This window comes from Neomonachus schauinslandi, chromosome 11 (genome assembly GCF_002201575.2).
Source record: "Neomonachus schauinslandi chromosome 11, ASM220157v2, whole genome shotgun sequence".
NCBI lineage: Eukaryota > Metazoa > Chordata > Mammalia > Carnivora > Phocidae > Neomonachus > Neomonachus schauinslandi.
The window spans coordinates 103,447,319-103,463,024 of NC_058413.1; the positions used below are offsets into that span (position 1 = coordinate 103,447,319).

At 36.5% G+C, this 15,706-nt stretch overlaps 1 protein-coding gene across 1 annotated transcript in view; it reads left to right on the forward strand.

The window, feature by feature from the left end:
* ARHGAP20 (Rho GTPase activating protein 20) overlaps window positions 1–15,706 on the forward strand; it is a 128,886-nt gene that overhangs the window by 83,103 nt on the left and 30,077 nt on the right. Inside the window, exons 4-7 of the mRNA XM_021696426.1 lie at window positions 3,600–3,749; window positions 10,578–10,619; window positions 11,506–11,590; window positions 14,638–14,715. Of these exons, the coding sequence (XP_021552101.1) occupies window positions 3,600–3,749; window positions 10,578–10,619; window positions 11,506–11,590; window positions 14,638–14,715 (355 nt within the window). The remainder of the gene's footprint in view (window positions 1–3,599; window positions 3,750–10,577; window positions 10,620–11,505; window positions 11,591–14,637; window positions 14,716–15,706) is intronic.

Genomic DNA, 15,706 nt, shown 5'->3' on the forward strand with positions numbered 1-15,706 from the left:
TGCAAAAATGTTGCCAAGAATTTATCATTATATGGTCATTCTAATAGATAACATTTGATACATTCACAGATGCTTCTTAATAAGAACCTTATGTTTTTCCTGAAATAAACAGCAACCAAGAAGAACTAGTCCCCTGTAATACTAAACCTATGTCTTCCCTGTCACTTCTCACCCTTTGATGGACGATTGGGTTGTACCCTTGATCATTAATTTGTTGAAATGATATTAGTGCTTAATCATATACTTGGTGAACAAATTCACTACGTTAAGTTCAATATTACTTCAGCTCATCTTCAGGCTCCCTTTAGAAACTGCTTTCAGTCCATAGGCTGATGGTATAGAAATAAATTCCAGTGAGATAACTAATTACCAGCTGCCCCATATTTACTTAGTGAAACCAAGTGGATTTTAGTGAGTGAACTAGCACAAAGGGTTTTTAATTTTTTCCTTTTATTGGCCAAAGTATTTTATTCACTTTGTGCTGAATGTTAACAGTGTTTACCTAAAATTCTGTTGAGTTTATTGTCCTTCTTTTCCATACGTCATTAGAATAAGTATTAAAACTGAAAGGGACCTTTGTGACCACTTTTGATATTCATTAGAAAGCTAAATAAAAAGATATTTTTCCAATAGAATTATGGCTTTTCATCTTTTAAGATTTAATGTTTGAAAACGTGAAAGTATGTAGAAAGAAGTCACTATTCCATCCATAACTGTAGAGCAGCCATGTGGAATTTACTGAGAGGAAGTGACTGTAGTGACCTCACACCTTCTCAAGCCTCCACTTTTCTCAGATTGTTATTTCCTGAGCAAGCAGGGAAATAATGACGAGATCTACTTATGTCAGTAAGATGAAGAGAAAAAAAAGTTGTGGTTATTTATTCATTATCAGTAGAATTACCATCAGACACCATGTCCTCTACTCCAAACATACTTAGTAAAACATCTCCATCTTCGAATGGAGGGAAATCTCCCTAGAATCCTGTGTATTTCAGCAGTTCACTGGGATTCCTTCCAGTATAAAGATTGGAACACAGGAAAATAGGGAAATAGATCTCTCATCGTAACAAATCTGTAGGGACGCCTGGGTGGCTCAGTCGTTGGGCGTCTGCCTTCGGCTCAGGTCATGATCCCAGGGTCCTGGGATTGAGCCCCGCATCAGGCTCCCTGCTCCTTGGGAGCCTGCTTCTCCCTCTACCTCTCTCTCTCTCTCTCTGTCTCTCATGAATAAATAAATAAAATCTTTAAAAAAAAAAAAATCTGTAGTAAGGGACTACACTGTGGAAATAAAGAATTACTTTTGGGGTTGTTATTTTGTTTTTTTCAGCCAGTTCACATTAGATTCATACTTTTAAATTTCAATTAGAATAGTCTAATACTATTGGAAATTGAGTGTGAAAAATATGAAGAGACACCATGACACCAGGACTAAATGTAAAATTTTATTTAATACTGGTTTTAAGTACTTTGAAGCTACTCCATTTATCTTTGTGGACATAAGTGTTTATGAGATTCCTCTCCGCCTCCACAGTAAACAGTCTTATCACAAAGCCTTGTAGGTACAGAGGGAGAAAAAAGTAAGACTGGGGGCGCCTGGCTGGCTCAGTCAGAAGAGCATCCAACTCTTGATCTCCAGGGTCAGGAGTTCGAGCCCCACGTTGGGTGTAGAGATGACTCAAATAAATAAAACTTAAAAAAAAAAAAAAGGCTGAAAATAGAAAAGCTGAAGGGAACTTCATGGTAAGATACTTCCATCCAGATGCTTTATAAGACCAACAATATCCAGGGCTTTTTATAGATACATAGTAGTTAAGAGCATTAAATAAGTTCAGAAGTCAACACTGTTCACGTTCAGATTCTAGCTGTTCTAGTTAAGCTATTTGACTTCTGGCAAGTTACTTAGCTAAATCTCTCCATGGCTCCATTTCTTTATCTATAAAGTGAGGATTAAACTAAATAATGTGTGTAAAGTGTTTACCACAATGACTGACTGGCACATGAGAAGTTCTCAGTAAATATTAGCCAATAGAATGGAAGTGATTGTTTACACTTTTAGATTAACTTCCTGTAGCAGGAGGTGGATAATCTTGACACTTTATTGATCTAGGGAAAGAATCATTGCAATGATTTTTTTCCAAGGCAGTAAATGTGATAAGTTCCCACCTGGTATCTGAAGTATCTGATATAGAGAGAGACCTGCATTAGGAAACACAAACTGTGTAAAAAGAGAAAGGGGAACATACCTTTCTTTCCAAATGATTTGTAGTTTCAGTTTTATATTACCTAAATAGGCACTATCAAAAAATAAGATTTTTTAGCAAGAAAATAAAAAGAAATAAGATTTTATCTTCAATTGAGTCTGTTTCATTTTTTAAAAATCTAAAGATTCGTAGCAACAGGATGAAAAATATTGAAATGAAACATAGACATCATTATGCTACAAGGCTCTTTCCTATTACACTTACATTAAGTGTGCCCTACAGGAAGTATAAATGAAGCTTTGAATCCAGACTATCCTTCTTGTGTAGTTCCTGCAAGATCCTTTTTCATTTTATAAATCCTAACTGAAGAGTTCTGCCTTTAAATATTCCATGAAGGAGTTTTAGGAATACTGCCATATGAAGTATCTTTGATTTCATGTTAGCTTTTTCTATTTCCACAAATGGTTCTGAATGGTAGGAAGTATGCAAGTTTCTGTGAGCGTTCTCTTTATCTTTCCCAGTGCCTTCTAACTAACTAATTCTCGGGTCCATGATGAGCATTAAATCTATGAATTTAGATCAAGAGATAATGGTGGTTTCAATGTCAGGTTCTAAAGGAGATTAGGTAGAAGTTGTCAAAAAGCAATTTCATTGCCAACTTAAAGTAGATCACCTTCTGGGTCCTTGGAGATGAATATTAAGTATGTTAACTCCACTTAGACATAGTACTTCCTGCTTCTTCTTTTTTTTTTTTTTTTCCAGTTTAGGTTAGGGTCTGTTTTTAGGCTATAGTTTTTTAATTTTAGTCAGAATATATGCGAAAATGATATGAAAAATTCTTAAGAAAGGAAATTTAAACTAAACTTTGCTTGTAAAGACTAGAAAATCTTGTAACCATTCAGTTGGAAATACATTGAAAATTCCCCTAATTAATTCCAGATAATATTTTTAAGTGCATCTATCTCTCCTAAGGTGAAAATTTTATAAATACTTTCATAAATAATGTGTACTTTAATCTTTTGTTCAGCCACTCAAATTTTTTTGGAGTAGGCAGGTTATAAATAATAAATGAATTTTTTAGAATAGCAATAAATTTAAAATTAGATTTTTGATCCAAATGCAATGCTCAACATAGAAAAACAAAGTAGGCAGTTTATGGCTATTTGCTGCCCATAAACACAGGCATGAGGAGTAATACACCAAATGTTTCAAAGACCTTTTCGGGCCAAAGGTAACCGACTGGCTTTTCCTGTGGTAGGCCCTGAAGTTACAAACAATGAATAAGACATTCTTTGTCCATGATTAGTGGAAACTGTCCTCTTATCACAAGTACAGAAGCTCTCATAAAATTTAAGAAACAAAATAACAAGAAGTCCTGTCTGGTTTTTATCTTTCTAGATATAACAACAACTTTAAGATAAAAAATAAAATAAAATTAAGTGACATGTGGACAGCAAGTTGTGTGGATGAAGTGGGAGAAGGCCACACCAATGCCGTGAAATCCTTTGTCTTAGGCTGGCCCACAGTGAACTTTGTGGCCACTTTCAGGTAAGAACCATAGCTTCTCCTGTATTGACATGTAAAATACAGTCAACTAGGTAATTTCTAGTATGGAAAGAAAAATGTTAATCAAATTTCGTTCTGATTTTTTTTTTAAGGAAAATATTTTATTCTGATTGAGTTATTCTGAAGTCAGTAACTCATCTTTTGACCGTACCCCCAATAAAGACACTTGTAGGCCTTATTTCTCCCCAAGAGCTTCTTATTAAAGTGTGTGGAGAGTAATGGTAAATATTGAGAACCTTGGAGTCGTTTATCTTGGTATGACCAGTAATTTTTAAAGGGGCTCTACTGAAGCACCTAGGGCCTGTGGAAAAGTAGTGGAGTGGTCAGAGCTCTGGGGCCGCCGCTCTCCAGCCTCCCCTTCCTTCGTGTTCACGTACTCTTTTACATAGTGAGCTTTCGAATTGGTCTTTTCAACCCACTGTGATAGACTTTTACTGAAAAATTTTATGAAACAGTCCAATTAAGTTTGAATAACTGTTTTATACTCCCAAATTTTCTTTTTTTTTAAGATTTTTTATTCACTTATTTGAGAGAGAGAGCAAGCTGCGGGAGGAGCAGAGAGAAAGAGAGGGAGAGAGAGACTCCCAAGCAGACTCCCTATTGAGCATGGACCCCAGGGTAGGGCTCCATCCCAGGACTCTGAGATCATGATCTGAGCCAAAATCAAGAGTCGGATGCTTAACCAACTGAGCTACCCGTCACCCCTATATTCCCAATTTTCTAAAGAAATAGTTTTTAATTATAGAAATAAAGTTAATACCATGAAATAATGGAGTGCCTGAACTGAACATCACGTTCTGATTTGGCATAAAGATGTGACCATCAAAAGCAAATTTATGACTCAGGAAGTGAAAGTCAGTTTCCTAAGACTCACCCCTTGACTGGGGTAGAGTTGGAGAATATATAAATAATCTTTGTACTCTTGTCCTGAACATGCTAAATTGGCACTTCTCAGGTCAGGGTGAGCATATCAAAATTCACACTTGTGATTTTGAATAGCTGCACGCTCAAGTCCAGAGTTTGTTTTACACTTAAAGAGTTGGAGTTCACATGCACACATTTTTCTTTTGGTTTCTTCTCTCCCCACTACCACCAGACACCTCAGGCATCATTCTAAAGCCAGATAACTAGAATTTTCCAAGCTGTTAATCTTTTAATAAAAACAGGCATGTCATTAAATTCTTTTATGCATTATTGGCCTACCACAAGATTTTAAGAACTTACTTGGAAGAAACATATGTTTGTATCATTCCCTGCATATATTGTTTTCCATGACAGATTTCTCTAGATAGTATCATTTTCTGTTGCTTGATCTCCTTGGAGTTACAGGTGAAAGGAAGTAATACCTAGGAAGGGGCAAAACCACATGCTCTTTTTTTTTTTTTTTTAAGAGGAAGAATGGCAGGAGGGGAAGTGTGGTGAGGGAAAGAGAGAATCCTCAAGTAGACTCCCTGCTGACTGTAGAGCCTGATGCAGGGCTTGATCTCACAACCCTGAGATAATGACGTGAGCTGAAATCAGGAGTCAGATGCTTAACCGACTGAGCCACTGAGGCACCCCATACATGTTGTCTTTAATTAAGGAGTTTCCATGAAATTTGTCTTAAGAAGAAGTGAAAATGTGGAAACAAGTTTTATACACAATGTATTCTTCAAAAAGTATAGTACTTTAACCAAATGATTAAGGTTAATTAACATCACTAATGATGCCATGTACCCCTCAATAGAATGTGATGAGAAGAGTAGTTCACCTTTGTGTTATTCCTCCTCAAACCCAGAGCCCCAGACAAACATGAGAGAAACTTCAAACAAGCACAAACTGAGGGATATTCTATAGGTTAAACTGACCAGCACTTCTCCAGATTATCATGGTTAAAAAAAAAAAAGAAAGAACAAAACAGGAAAAGACATAGAAACTGCCCTAGACCAATCATTAAGGAGACATGATAACTGAATACAATGTGTGTTATCCTGGGTTGGGTCCTCTGACAGAAAAAGGACATTAACGGAAAAACTGGCAAAATCTGAAGAGTCAAGAATGCGGTTAACAGTAATGTACCAATATTGGTTTCTTAGTTTGACAGGCGTGCCATTGTAAGAGGATAACTTTAGGAAACTAAAAGGTGAAAGGTACCCAAGGACTCTGTACTATTAGCAACTTTCTTGAAAGCCTAAACTTATTTCAAAATTAAAGGATTATTTTAAGAAAAAAGTTGCTTTGAAGAGTTCTGGCCCTGGTATGGCAGAGTGAGGCCTTAACAGACTGACCACCCTACAGATAACAACTGTAAACTCTGAGCAAAATACAAACAGCAACCACCTAAAGGATCTGCAAAGCGAACACAAGTTGGCAGATTTTGGAGAGGAATTGAAACTTGGAAGGAGGCACCAGCAGGGGGTGAGATTCCTATGTTTAAGGCATTGGCCCAAGGGCAGGCTACAGTCATATCATGGTGCAGGGCAACTAAGCTGAGAGAAACCCCCAATCTTTCTGGCCAAACAACCAGACTACAGAGTCTGAGTCAGCCACAGCCACGGGAAAGTTAGGGAGGAAATCTCAAAAAGTAACGTATCAGAGGAGGGAAACCCCAGATTTTGTATATGGATTCTACCTACGTGTCTGACTGATTGCTGACATGCATGGAGCAGACTCAAAGCAACCTGAAGTGAAGGCTAAAAGACCTGAACCCAGGTGCTGTTGAGTCTAATCAAGTTAGTTATCTGTTGTGATAAAAATATCAACACTGCAAATATAACAGCACTCAGTCTCCAAAACAAAATATTCATAATGTCCAGATACAATCTAAAATTTCTTCACATACAAAGAACCAGAAAAGATAATCAACAGAGGCCAATCCTGAAATGATCCATGTTGGAATTACCAGAAAAGAACTTTAAACCAACTTTTATAATTGTGCTCACTAGGTAAAAGGAAAAGCCAACTGAAATGAATGAAAAGATTTCTCAGCAGAGAAATACAAAATATAAAAAAGAACCAAATGAAAATTTTAGAACTGAAAACTGCAATATCTTAAATTTTATATATCTGTATACGTATATATATATATATATATATATATATATATATATATCCCCTGTGTAGCCTTAGTTGCAGAATAGAAATGAAAGAGGAAAGGGTCAGTGAATTTGAAGATACATCAATATAAATTGTCCAATCTGAAGAATAGAGAATACAGACATTTTTTTAAATTTATGTACTTATCTATATATGAGAGGAAGAGAGAGAGAGATAATCTTAAGCAGGTTCCACACCCAGCACAGAGCCCAACGCAGGGCTTGATCTCATGACCCTGAGACCTGAGCCAAAATTAAGAGTCAGATGCTTAACTGACTAAGCCACCCAGGTACCCCCAAAACAGACATTTTTTAATTCAAAATGCATCAGAGACTTGTTAGAAAATACCAAAAGATACAATATACATGTAACTGGAACTCCAGAAGAGGAGAAAGAGGGAATAGGACAGAATATTTGAAGAAATAATAGTTTGGAAATCTCCCAAGCTTAGCGAAAGATACAAATGTACAGATTTAGTAAGCTCAGTGAACCCCAAACAGGAGTATGAAGAAAATTTCCCCTAGTCATGTTATAGACAAACTGCTATAAACCAAAGATAAGAGAAAATCGTAAAAGCAGCCAGAGAAAAACAACACAGTACATATGGGGGAACAATAATGTGCATCACTGTGGCTTTTTCATCAGAAACTATGGCAATTTCAGAAGACAGTGGAATGGCATCTTTGAAGTGTTGAAAGAAAGAACTTTCAACATAGAATACTATATCCAGCAAAAATATCCTTCAAAAATGAAAGTGAAATAAAGATTTTTTTTTAATTCTAAGAATTTATTCCAGCAGAACTTTGCTACCAAAAAAAAAAAAAAAAAAAAAGCAAACAAGTTTTTCAGCGAGAAGCAACATTATATCAGAGGGAAGCTTGGATTTTTAGGAAGGGTTGAAGAACATCAGAAATGGTATGTATCCGTCACTATTAAAAAAAATCGAGGCCATGATCAGTTTAAAATGCCATCAGACTAGCAGCTCAGGAAGGAGGTTCTCCTAGCCAGTCACTACAATATCTATAAAGAAACCAAAAATGTAAAGACTAATAGCTTTGAAATCTAAGACTGACAACTGCCAGAATCAGTGAGGAATTCCCAACTGTGTCAAGTTAGAGGAAGAGCAAATAATAAATGTGAACGTCTCATGCTTTCCCTTAGGACACGGAGTAGATCGTCACATCTCAGAAATGGCCAGGAGTTTCATGTATCTTGTACCCTGATTCTCAAACCTAGGATCTGTATCTGCCTGAAGAGCAGGCACTGCACCTGGATACTACAGATAATGACACAGTAAAATGAGAACATTGTTCAAATACACAGGAAGTACTGAAATCTGACAAGGATCTGTCTATAAGAGGAATCAGAAGAATGATATTTTAACTTAAGTACCTAGTGTGAATCTTAGTCTACAAATCAGCAAAAGCAGGAAAAGCCTGTTTATAGATCAAATGAAAACCCACATTGAGCCTACATTGTGCCAGCAGATTTCTGTGATGTCTTCCAAACAGGTGGCAGACTGTGACCTTCAGTCTGTTGTGGTCACTGCTGACATTATCTTTCTCTGTGTCTTTTATGTTCAGAGCTACTCTGATTCCTTGCCACACGTGGGGTGCTGGTATCATTGCTGACATAAAAACTCAGGAACAGGCCTCCCAGGTTGCTGCTTACAGTCATTTCCTAAGGGGTCTTTCTGTTTCCTGAGGCACCTCAACTGAGTAACATATGGTTCCCTGCTCACTCCCAGGGATAACAGACTCTATCCCCTCCCAAATTTGAGGGTCTCTTTCCAATCTGCCTTGCCTTTTCTCTTTCTCTAAGATATACTGCTTTCTCCTCTTCTTGCTCTTACCAAATGAGCTTAGGTGTTAATGAAACTCTGAGATCACCTTGATTCTGGAGTACTTTTGTTTTTAGTTTGGTAAAAATGCCTTAAGAATCACTAAAGAAAGAGAAGTTCTGGATTCTTCTTGCACAGAGTAGTAGAAAGGTGAAAACACAAGAAGACTACATAAATCAATCTCAGTGTGTTAACCTGACACACTTCATAAATTATTTTTGAAGTAATGCATGCTGTGTATTCAAACAATGGAAGACTATACAGCAATGAGAATGAACAATCTAAAACCACATGCCGTAATACGGAGAAGTGTCATAAACATAGTGTTGAATGAAAAAAGCCAGACACAAAATAGTACATATTGCCTGGTTACATTTATAATAAAGTAAACATAACTATCCTGTGCTGTTGGAAGTCAGGAGAGTGGGAACTAGTACCTGAAAAGGAGCATAAGCAGTCCTCCCGAGGTGATTTTCTATTTCGTAATCTGAGTTTTAGTCACATGGGTGTGTTCAGTTTGTGAAAAAATGTTCAGGCTGTCCACTTAAGCATTATACAGTTTTTTTCTGTGTATCTTACATGTCAATAAAAGTTAAAAAAAAAAATACTGTTTTAAAGGGGTAATTTTCTTTAGCTGCTTTGAAAAAAGTTCACAGGTCCAAAGAAAACTCACCTATTTTTCCACACGGTTTTTTGCTAAATAAATCCAAGATTTGACACAAATGAACCTAGAAAATCTGTTTAGGAAGGGTGAATACATTAAAAGTTTGTAAGGAACAATGGAAGATGAAAATTGGATGATCGATAAAAGAGATGTAGTGTACTTTCAGATGCCCAATGCTGGGAGTTGTGTATGGAGAAAATTGCTAAGCAACAGACTTAGAAACAAATTGCAAATACTTGTTAAGTGTATTTTTCTGGAACAAGAAAATAACAAGGGTTTCCAGCTTTGTTAAAATTAGAAATATGGTATAAAAGCTAGTGAGTAACAAGACCATTTAGAAATAAACACTGAATTATTTTCACTTTAAGAATTAAACGGGGTGCCTGAGTGGCTCAGCTGGTTAAGCGACTGCTTTCGGCTCAGGTCATGATCCCAGGGTCCTGGGATCAAGTCCCACATCAGGCTCCCGGCTCAGCGGGGAGCCTGCTTCTCCCTCTGACCCTCTTCCCTCTCATGCTGTTTCTCTCTCTCTCTCTTTCAAATAAATAAATAAAAATTAAAAAAATTAAACATAGCAGTAACTTCAGAAAAATTATTAATCATGATTTAGTTGTAAATGAATTGATCTTAGAAGATTGTAGTAATTAAGAATAGGTTTTCTGTGAACTAATTCACTAAATTAAAATCCTGCTATATGTATAAATATTTCTTTTTCCGATAGGAAACTGGTTTCTGGGCCAAGATATTTCCATCAACATGCCAAATTTCTCTTTAATCTCTAATCTCAAATTGAGCATACTTTCTGTTTGTATGGCATTTAAAGCTACAAAAACACTCTGAGACAATTAGCCCAGTTTTACAGATGTGGAAACAAGTTTAGAGATGTGAAGTGATTCACTCATGATCAGGTAGCTTGCATATGTTTTTGGAACCAGGTGTTTAGATTCCAGATCAAATACTCATTCCACTGTAAGAGTTATACTTGTAAAAGAGCCATAAGGTAAGAAAATGGCCCTGTCTTGGATCCATTCAGGAGGTTTTAATAGAACTGTACCTGACGGTATAGTTTTTCCTGATGGGAATTTTCCATTTGCGGATTCTCCAGAGTGCAGTGGTGGGCCGCTCCCTCTGTAACAGGCTGTTGATACTTTATCTGGATTGATAGTCTCAGAGATGTTAGCATAAATGTGTTATGTGTTTAATTTTTCTCTCCTATTTTCTTTGATTGTAGTTCTCCAGAACAAAAGGACAAATGGCTCTCTCTCCTTCAGAGGTATTTTTTTTTTCAGTATAACATATTCTTAATCTTCAACCTGTAGTTGAAAGAATTAAATTCTTCTATGCAGAGATGTGCCCCCAAACTATTCCCCTTTTCCTTAGTAGAAATTACTCATTTATCCTCAAAATAAACTATTGTTTGAACTGTACGCTAGCTACTACTTACTGTAAACAGTGTTCTCTTCAGTACATGTATTCCTTACTTTCTAGGAAGGAGAACACTGAGGTCTGGTTAGATCATTCTAGACAAAAATTAGTCAATAATCTCTCCCATTTCCACGTCTCCAACCTACCATTTGGAGCGAACAGTTTCCTCAGAGCATGTATTAGGTTTCCATATATGGAAGGTTTTCTGATGAACACCTCAAAAATCAATTATCCTCACCTTTGAGCATACAGACTAAATGGTCAATTTAGGTTTCTCTCTTATTTCCATAACCCTTCCCTCCTTCCTCCCCTTGCTACCTTCCTAAGGGAAGATTTGCACTCTACCTGAGAGCTAAATGGGAAGTAAAAGGCTGTCTTGGTTTGGTGTAGTAAAGTATGGTACATACTCCTGTACTTGTCAGTAAGATTCTGGGCCTGTCCAGGGAAGGTAGGAAAGCTTGGAAGACAAAACACCACCCAGAGGTGCCTAAACCTGACTGTGCTGCTCAAACCTCACTTGAAATCATTTTCATGCCCGTACCTAATGTCCTGAGAATTTAATTCTCTTCCAACCCATAATGTAATCAGATTTTGCTGAGTCTTTCCATCTGTCTTTTAAAACATAGCATATAAGTATATTGAAGATATTAGCAAAATAGATTGATTTTAAAATAAGCCATTAGCAAAATCCATCTGACTCAGTGTTGTTTTGGGTTGTTGTTGCATTTGATTAGATACATCAATCTAGAGAAAGAGAAGGACTACCCGAAGAGCATTCCCCTCAAAATCTTCGCCAAGGACATTGGGAATTGTGCCTATGTAAGTGTTTCTAAGCCAGAAAATTAAATTCCAAATCCCTGCATAAAGCAGAGCTCCATGGATGAAAAGACACAGGCAGGCAGGCAGACAGACAGACTGTGGATGTGCTATGGAAGGCAAGCATTTAGAAATACCATTGTGGGAAAATGCATTTTCCTGGGTCTATGGATGTCTTTGTGTATGTGAAAAGTAAACCCTAGAGAAAATGAAGCAAGAGAAATTCACATTAACTACAGTATTTCGTATTAACACTTAGAATATTCGCTTGTCAGATGTCTCTTTCCTCCCTCTGGCATTAATGTTTCTCTGGACCCTTTCAGTAGCAGCTGCAGAGGCTTGTAGTAAAGCCATTTTCACAAGGATCTATTTCCTATTAGTATTAAGCAATTTTTTCCAACTTGTCACTTCTTAAGTAGAAGGTGGTTTAAGATAGTTCTTCATTCTCTGAATTTTTAGGGATTGAATCCCTTGGGTTAATAATGGATGAGCTAGGAGAGATGACATTTTTAAGGGATCAGCATATTTCTACCTCACAGTTTTTATCATATTGGTCAAATAAAAATTAAGCCTATTTAGCCCTAGTTATTATGTATAATTTGATGACCGGAAATATAGAACAAATGCCAAGATGTTATCAATGATGAACAAAATGGGAATTTACGGATATTTTTATGATACAATGCATTACCATACTTCACAACAGCCCTGGATCACACGGCAAGAGATGTAGTACAAAACAGTTACGTTTTGGCCAAAAGCAAAAGTTATGCAAATGTTCTGACATGAGTGCCAGATGTCACTGCTTGAGGGAAATACTCATATTTTTTATGGTGTGAAACTATAAAGATCTACTGTAGCAAAGTAGCAAAAAACAAACAAACAAAAACCCACTGCTATTTTTCTGCCAGCTTTGATTCAGTTGTTGTGGCAATTGGTTATAATTAGGATTTTCATGGAAAATCCCTTGAATTTTTTTTGAGATTTTCAGTGTATGGAAAGTGTGTGCTTGAGAAAGGGCCAGAGTTCCATTCTCTTTGGAAGAGAAGACCAGAGATGTGGTCAGGCTGGGTGCTCTGTTTTTATCACTAGTATGCTGGTTAACTCAACGATGATATGACACACTGTCCTTAGCTCTCTGAAGCTGCATCATGATAAGAGTCTCCTTTCAGGGAGCCCTGCTTCCAGAAAGAGTGATTCCCCCCAAAAATAGGAATGTATGTATGGAAAGCATTATTTATCCTTGGCCTTTAGTTATACACAGCCGGTCAGTGAATTCTGGTAACATGGAAAAAAAAAAAAGCCACATTTTCATTTTTGCCTGTTTGCTTTATTTGTTTACTAGCCAAAGAGGACTATCTGCTGAAATTCATTTGTTTTGTCTGTCAGAGAGGCTTGCAAGGAAAACACACACCTATGATTACTGTTTTGACTGTATGTTATCTTAGAATCCAGGTACATTAGGAGATACTATTAGTATTACAGGAAAGATTCTTCATTTTACAGAAGACTTCATGAGAGAATTTCTTTAAAATTTAATTTAAGGTTAGGTTTTCAGACTTAAAAAAAGCAGATGCCTGTCACAAAATTATATCTCAAGTTAAATCCCAGTGTATAAAACACCTGTATCACTCTGGTGGAAGACAGACACTGGTGTGGGTGCTCTAAGCCCTGCCTGTTGGCTTCTGAGAGACTTACGCATAATCTTTGGAGCTCAAGAGCACAATTTGAAATCAATTAGCAAACAACTTTAAGAGGCAATTTGTCATGTCAAATAATCAGCTCATAGAGGGAAAAAAAGTACTATAATGGAAAGATAAGTGGTGAATTGTCCGTGGATTTCACTTAATGACATCATTTTTGTTTTTATATCATTTTGTTTCTGCCTATACTTATTTATACCATTTAAGCCCTATCAGGGACACAGCCCTAATTGCTGATTCATCTGATAATTATAATATGTAAAACCTATGTGCATAGTAAATATTTCTTTTTTGATAGCATAGCATTGTCTCACATTTAAAGGTCTTAGAATTCAGTGAACTCTATATAGATATCTCAAAATCTTGTTAATCCCTTTTCTATTTGCTGCAAACTATTTTTAAGTAGTAATTTTTTTTTAGATTTTTATTTATTTATTTGACAGAGAGAGACAGCGAGAGAGGGAACACAAGCAGGGGGAGTGGGAGAGGGAGAAGCAGGCTTCCCACCGAGCAGGAAACCCGATGTGGGGCTTGATCCCAGGACTCTGGGATCATCACCCAAGCCAAAGGCAGACGCTTAATGACTGAGCCACCCAGTCGCCCCTTAAGTAGTGATTTCTAAATGTAGTTTAGCACAGAGCTATCAGAGATCTCCTATTAAATAGCAGAGTTGGCAACAGAATTGAGCTTTCTAAAATTCTCAGTCCTGTTTGCCAGACTCACTGGTTTTAAGGTGTCTGCAGATTTCAACACTGAAAATCTCAGAAGCCACAGTGTTTGACATAGTGCTCAATAAATAATGTTTTTAAAAATTGTAAACTTTAAATGTCTTTTTGTAGCCAGTTTTTATTCTGATTTTACCTCAACTTCTTACCATGCAAAGAAAGGACTGTGAAACCCACACTGTGGAAACAGTGCTCAGGAACAAGGAGAAAGTGATCCAGTGTGCTCCCTGTTTTATCACACTTTGCGTTATGGAAATGCAATTATGGAGATGATACAGAGCACCAACTTCACTAGATTTTGGAGGGGTGGTTTGGGAGGGTAATCCATGTACTCCCTCTCGTATGTAGTTAATCTTTTTCTTTCTTGCTGAAGGTCTTATATTTTGTGAGCTACATGTCCCTTATATTAAAGAGGTTTTATAGATGTTTTATCAAAAGGCATAAGATATAATGGAATGAAAGTAAATTATCATCAAGGGTTTGTTCTACTTAAGTCATTTGCCTGTTAACACTTGAAATCAAAATTTGCCTTTGGGTAATCATTTTATAATAATTACTTATTCACCTGAATTAATGCCCTTTATTTATAACTATATTTCTTATTTCTTTTTTTTTCCTGCAGTCTAAAACTATAACAGTAACGAATTCAGATACAGCAAATGAAGTTATCAACATGTCACTACCCATGCTAGGGATAACTGTAAGTTACTCTACTGGATACTCTTAATTAAAAACAAACTTTGATACTTTAGAGTCATATAAATATTATCCCTTTTGTCATAAGACAACTTATTACTAAATAATACCAAATTCATGTTTTATTCCCCAAAATGAGGAAAATAAGGACAGTAAAGCTTTTATATTAGATGCTACTCTTCTGACACTGTAAGACCTATGTGAACTGGAAAGCATAATAAGATAAGGCTGTCATTTTAGAGTGATAATAATATGTATTTTTATTGTATATGCTATATACATATACAGATGGAGGGGTTTCTTGGTATAAGATTGTGATGAGAAAGTTCTGACCTCCTTCCCACTTGTCACTCAATGACTATTCTTTCCTATCTCCTTTTCTGATTCTTCTCCTTTACCTAATTCTCCTATTATGCCAAGAGTCCATCAGTCTTAGGATGATGAATTCTGAAGGATTTGCTCTATAGTAGAATTTTTACCTGAAGAACACATAGCTAGAATCCATATTCACTGGCTGTAGATCCAGGAGATGAGATGGCTGGTACCTCTGATGAATTGGTAAATTAAAAAAGAAGCTTTGAATTAGATCATGGAGTTAAAGAGCTTTAGTGTGCATACCACATGTTCCCCAGTTTTGCATTTAGCTTCTGCTTCTTTCTGTTTTGTGGGGCAAAGGTAAGTGTTTGATATTTTATTAATGGAGCGTATTGGCATGTTTGAGGATGAGGTAGGGAGAACGTTGGAAAATTCTCATCTCCTCCCTACCAGTATATAAACACCACATGGTGGGTCTTGTATTAAAGGAGTGACTTTCAGAAGGTTGGAAACTAAAGGAAGCACTTGAATAACACCATTTCTTGAGTCAGATTCTCTATAAATATGAAAGTACAATGTTACTATGATGTAACATGTTAAATGTTTTAGATATGCCATAGTCTAATAAGTTATATTTAGATTTACTTATACATTGTGCTATCATAAGCCCTTAAGCACTC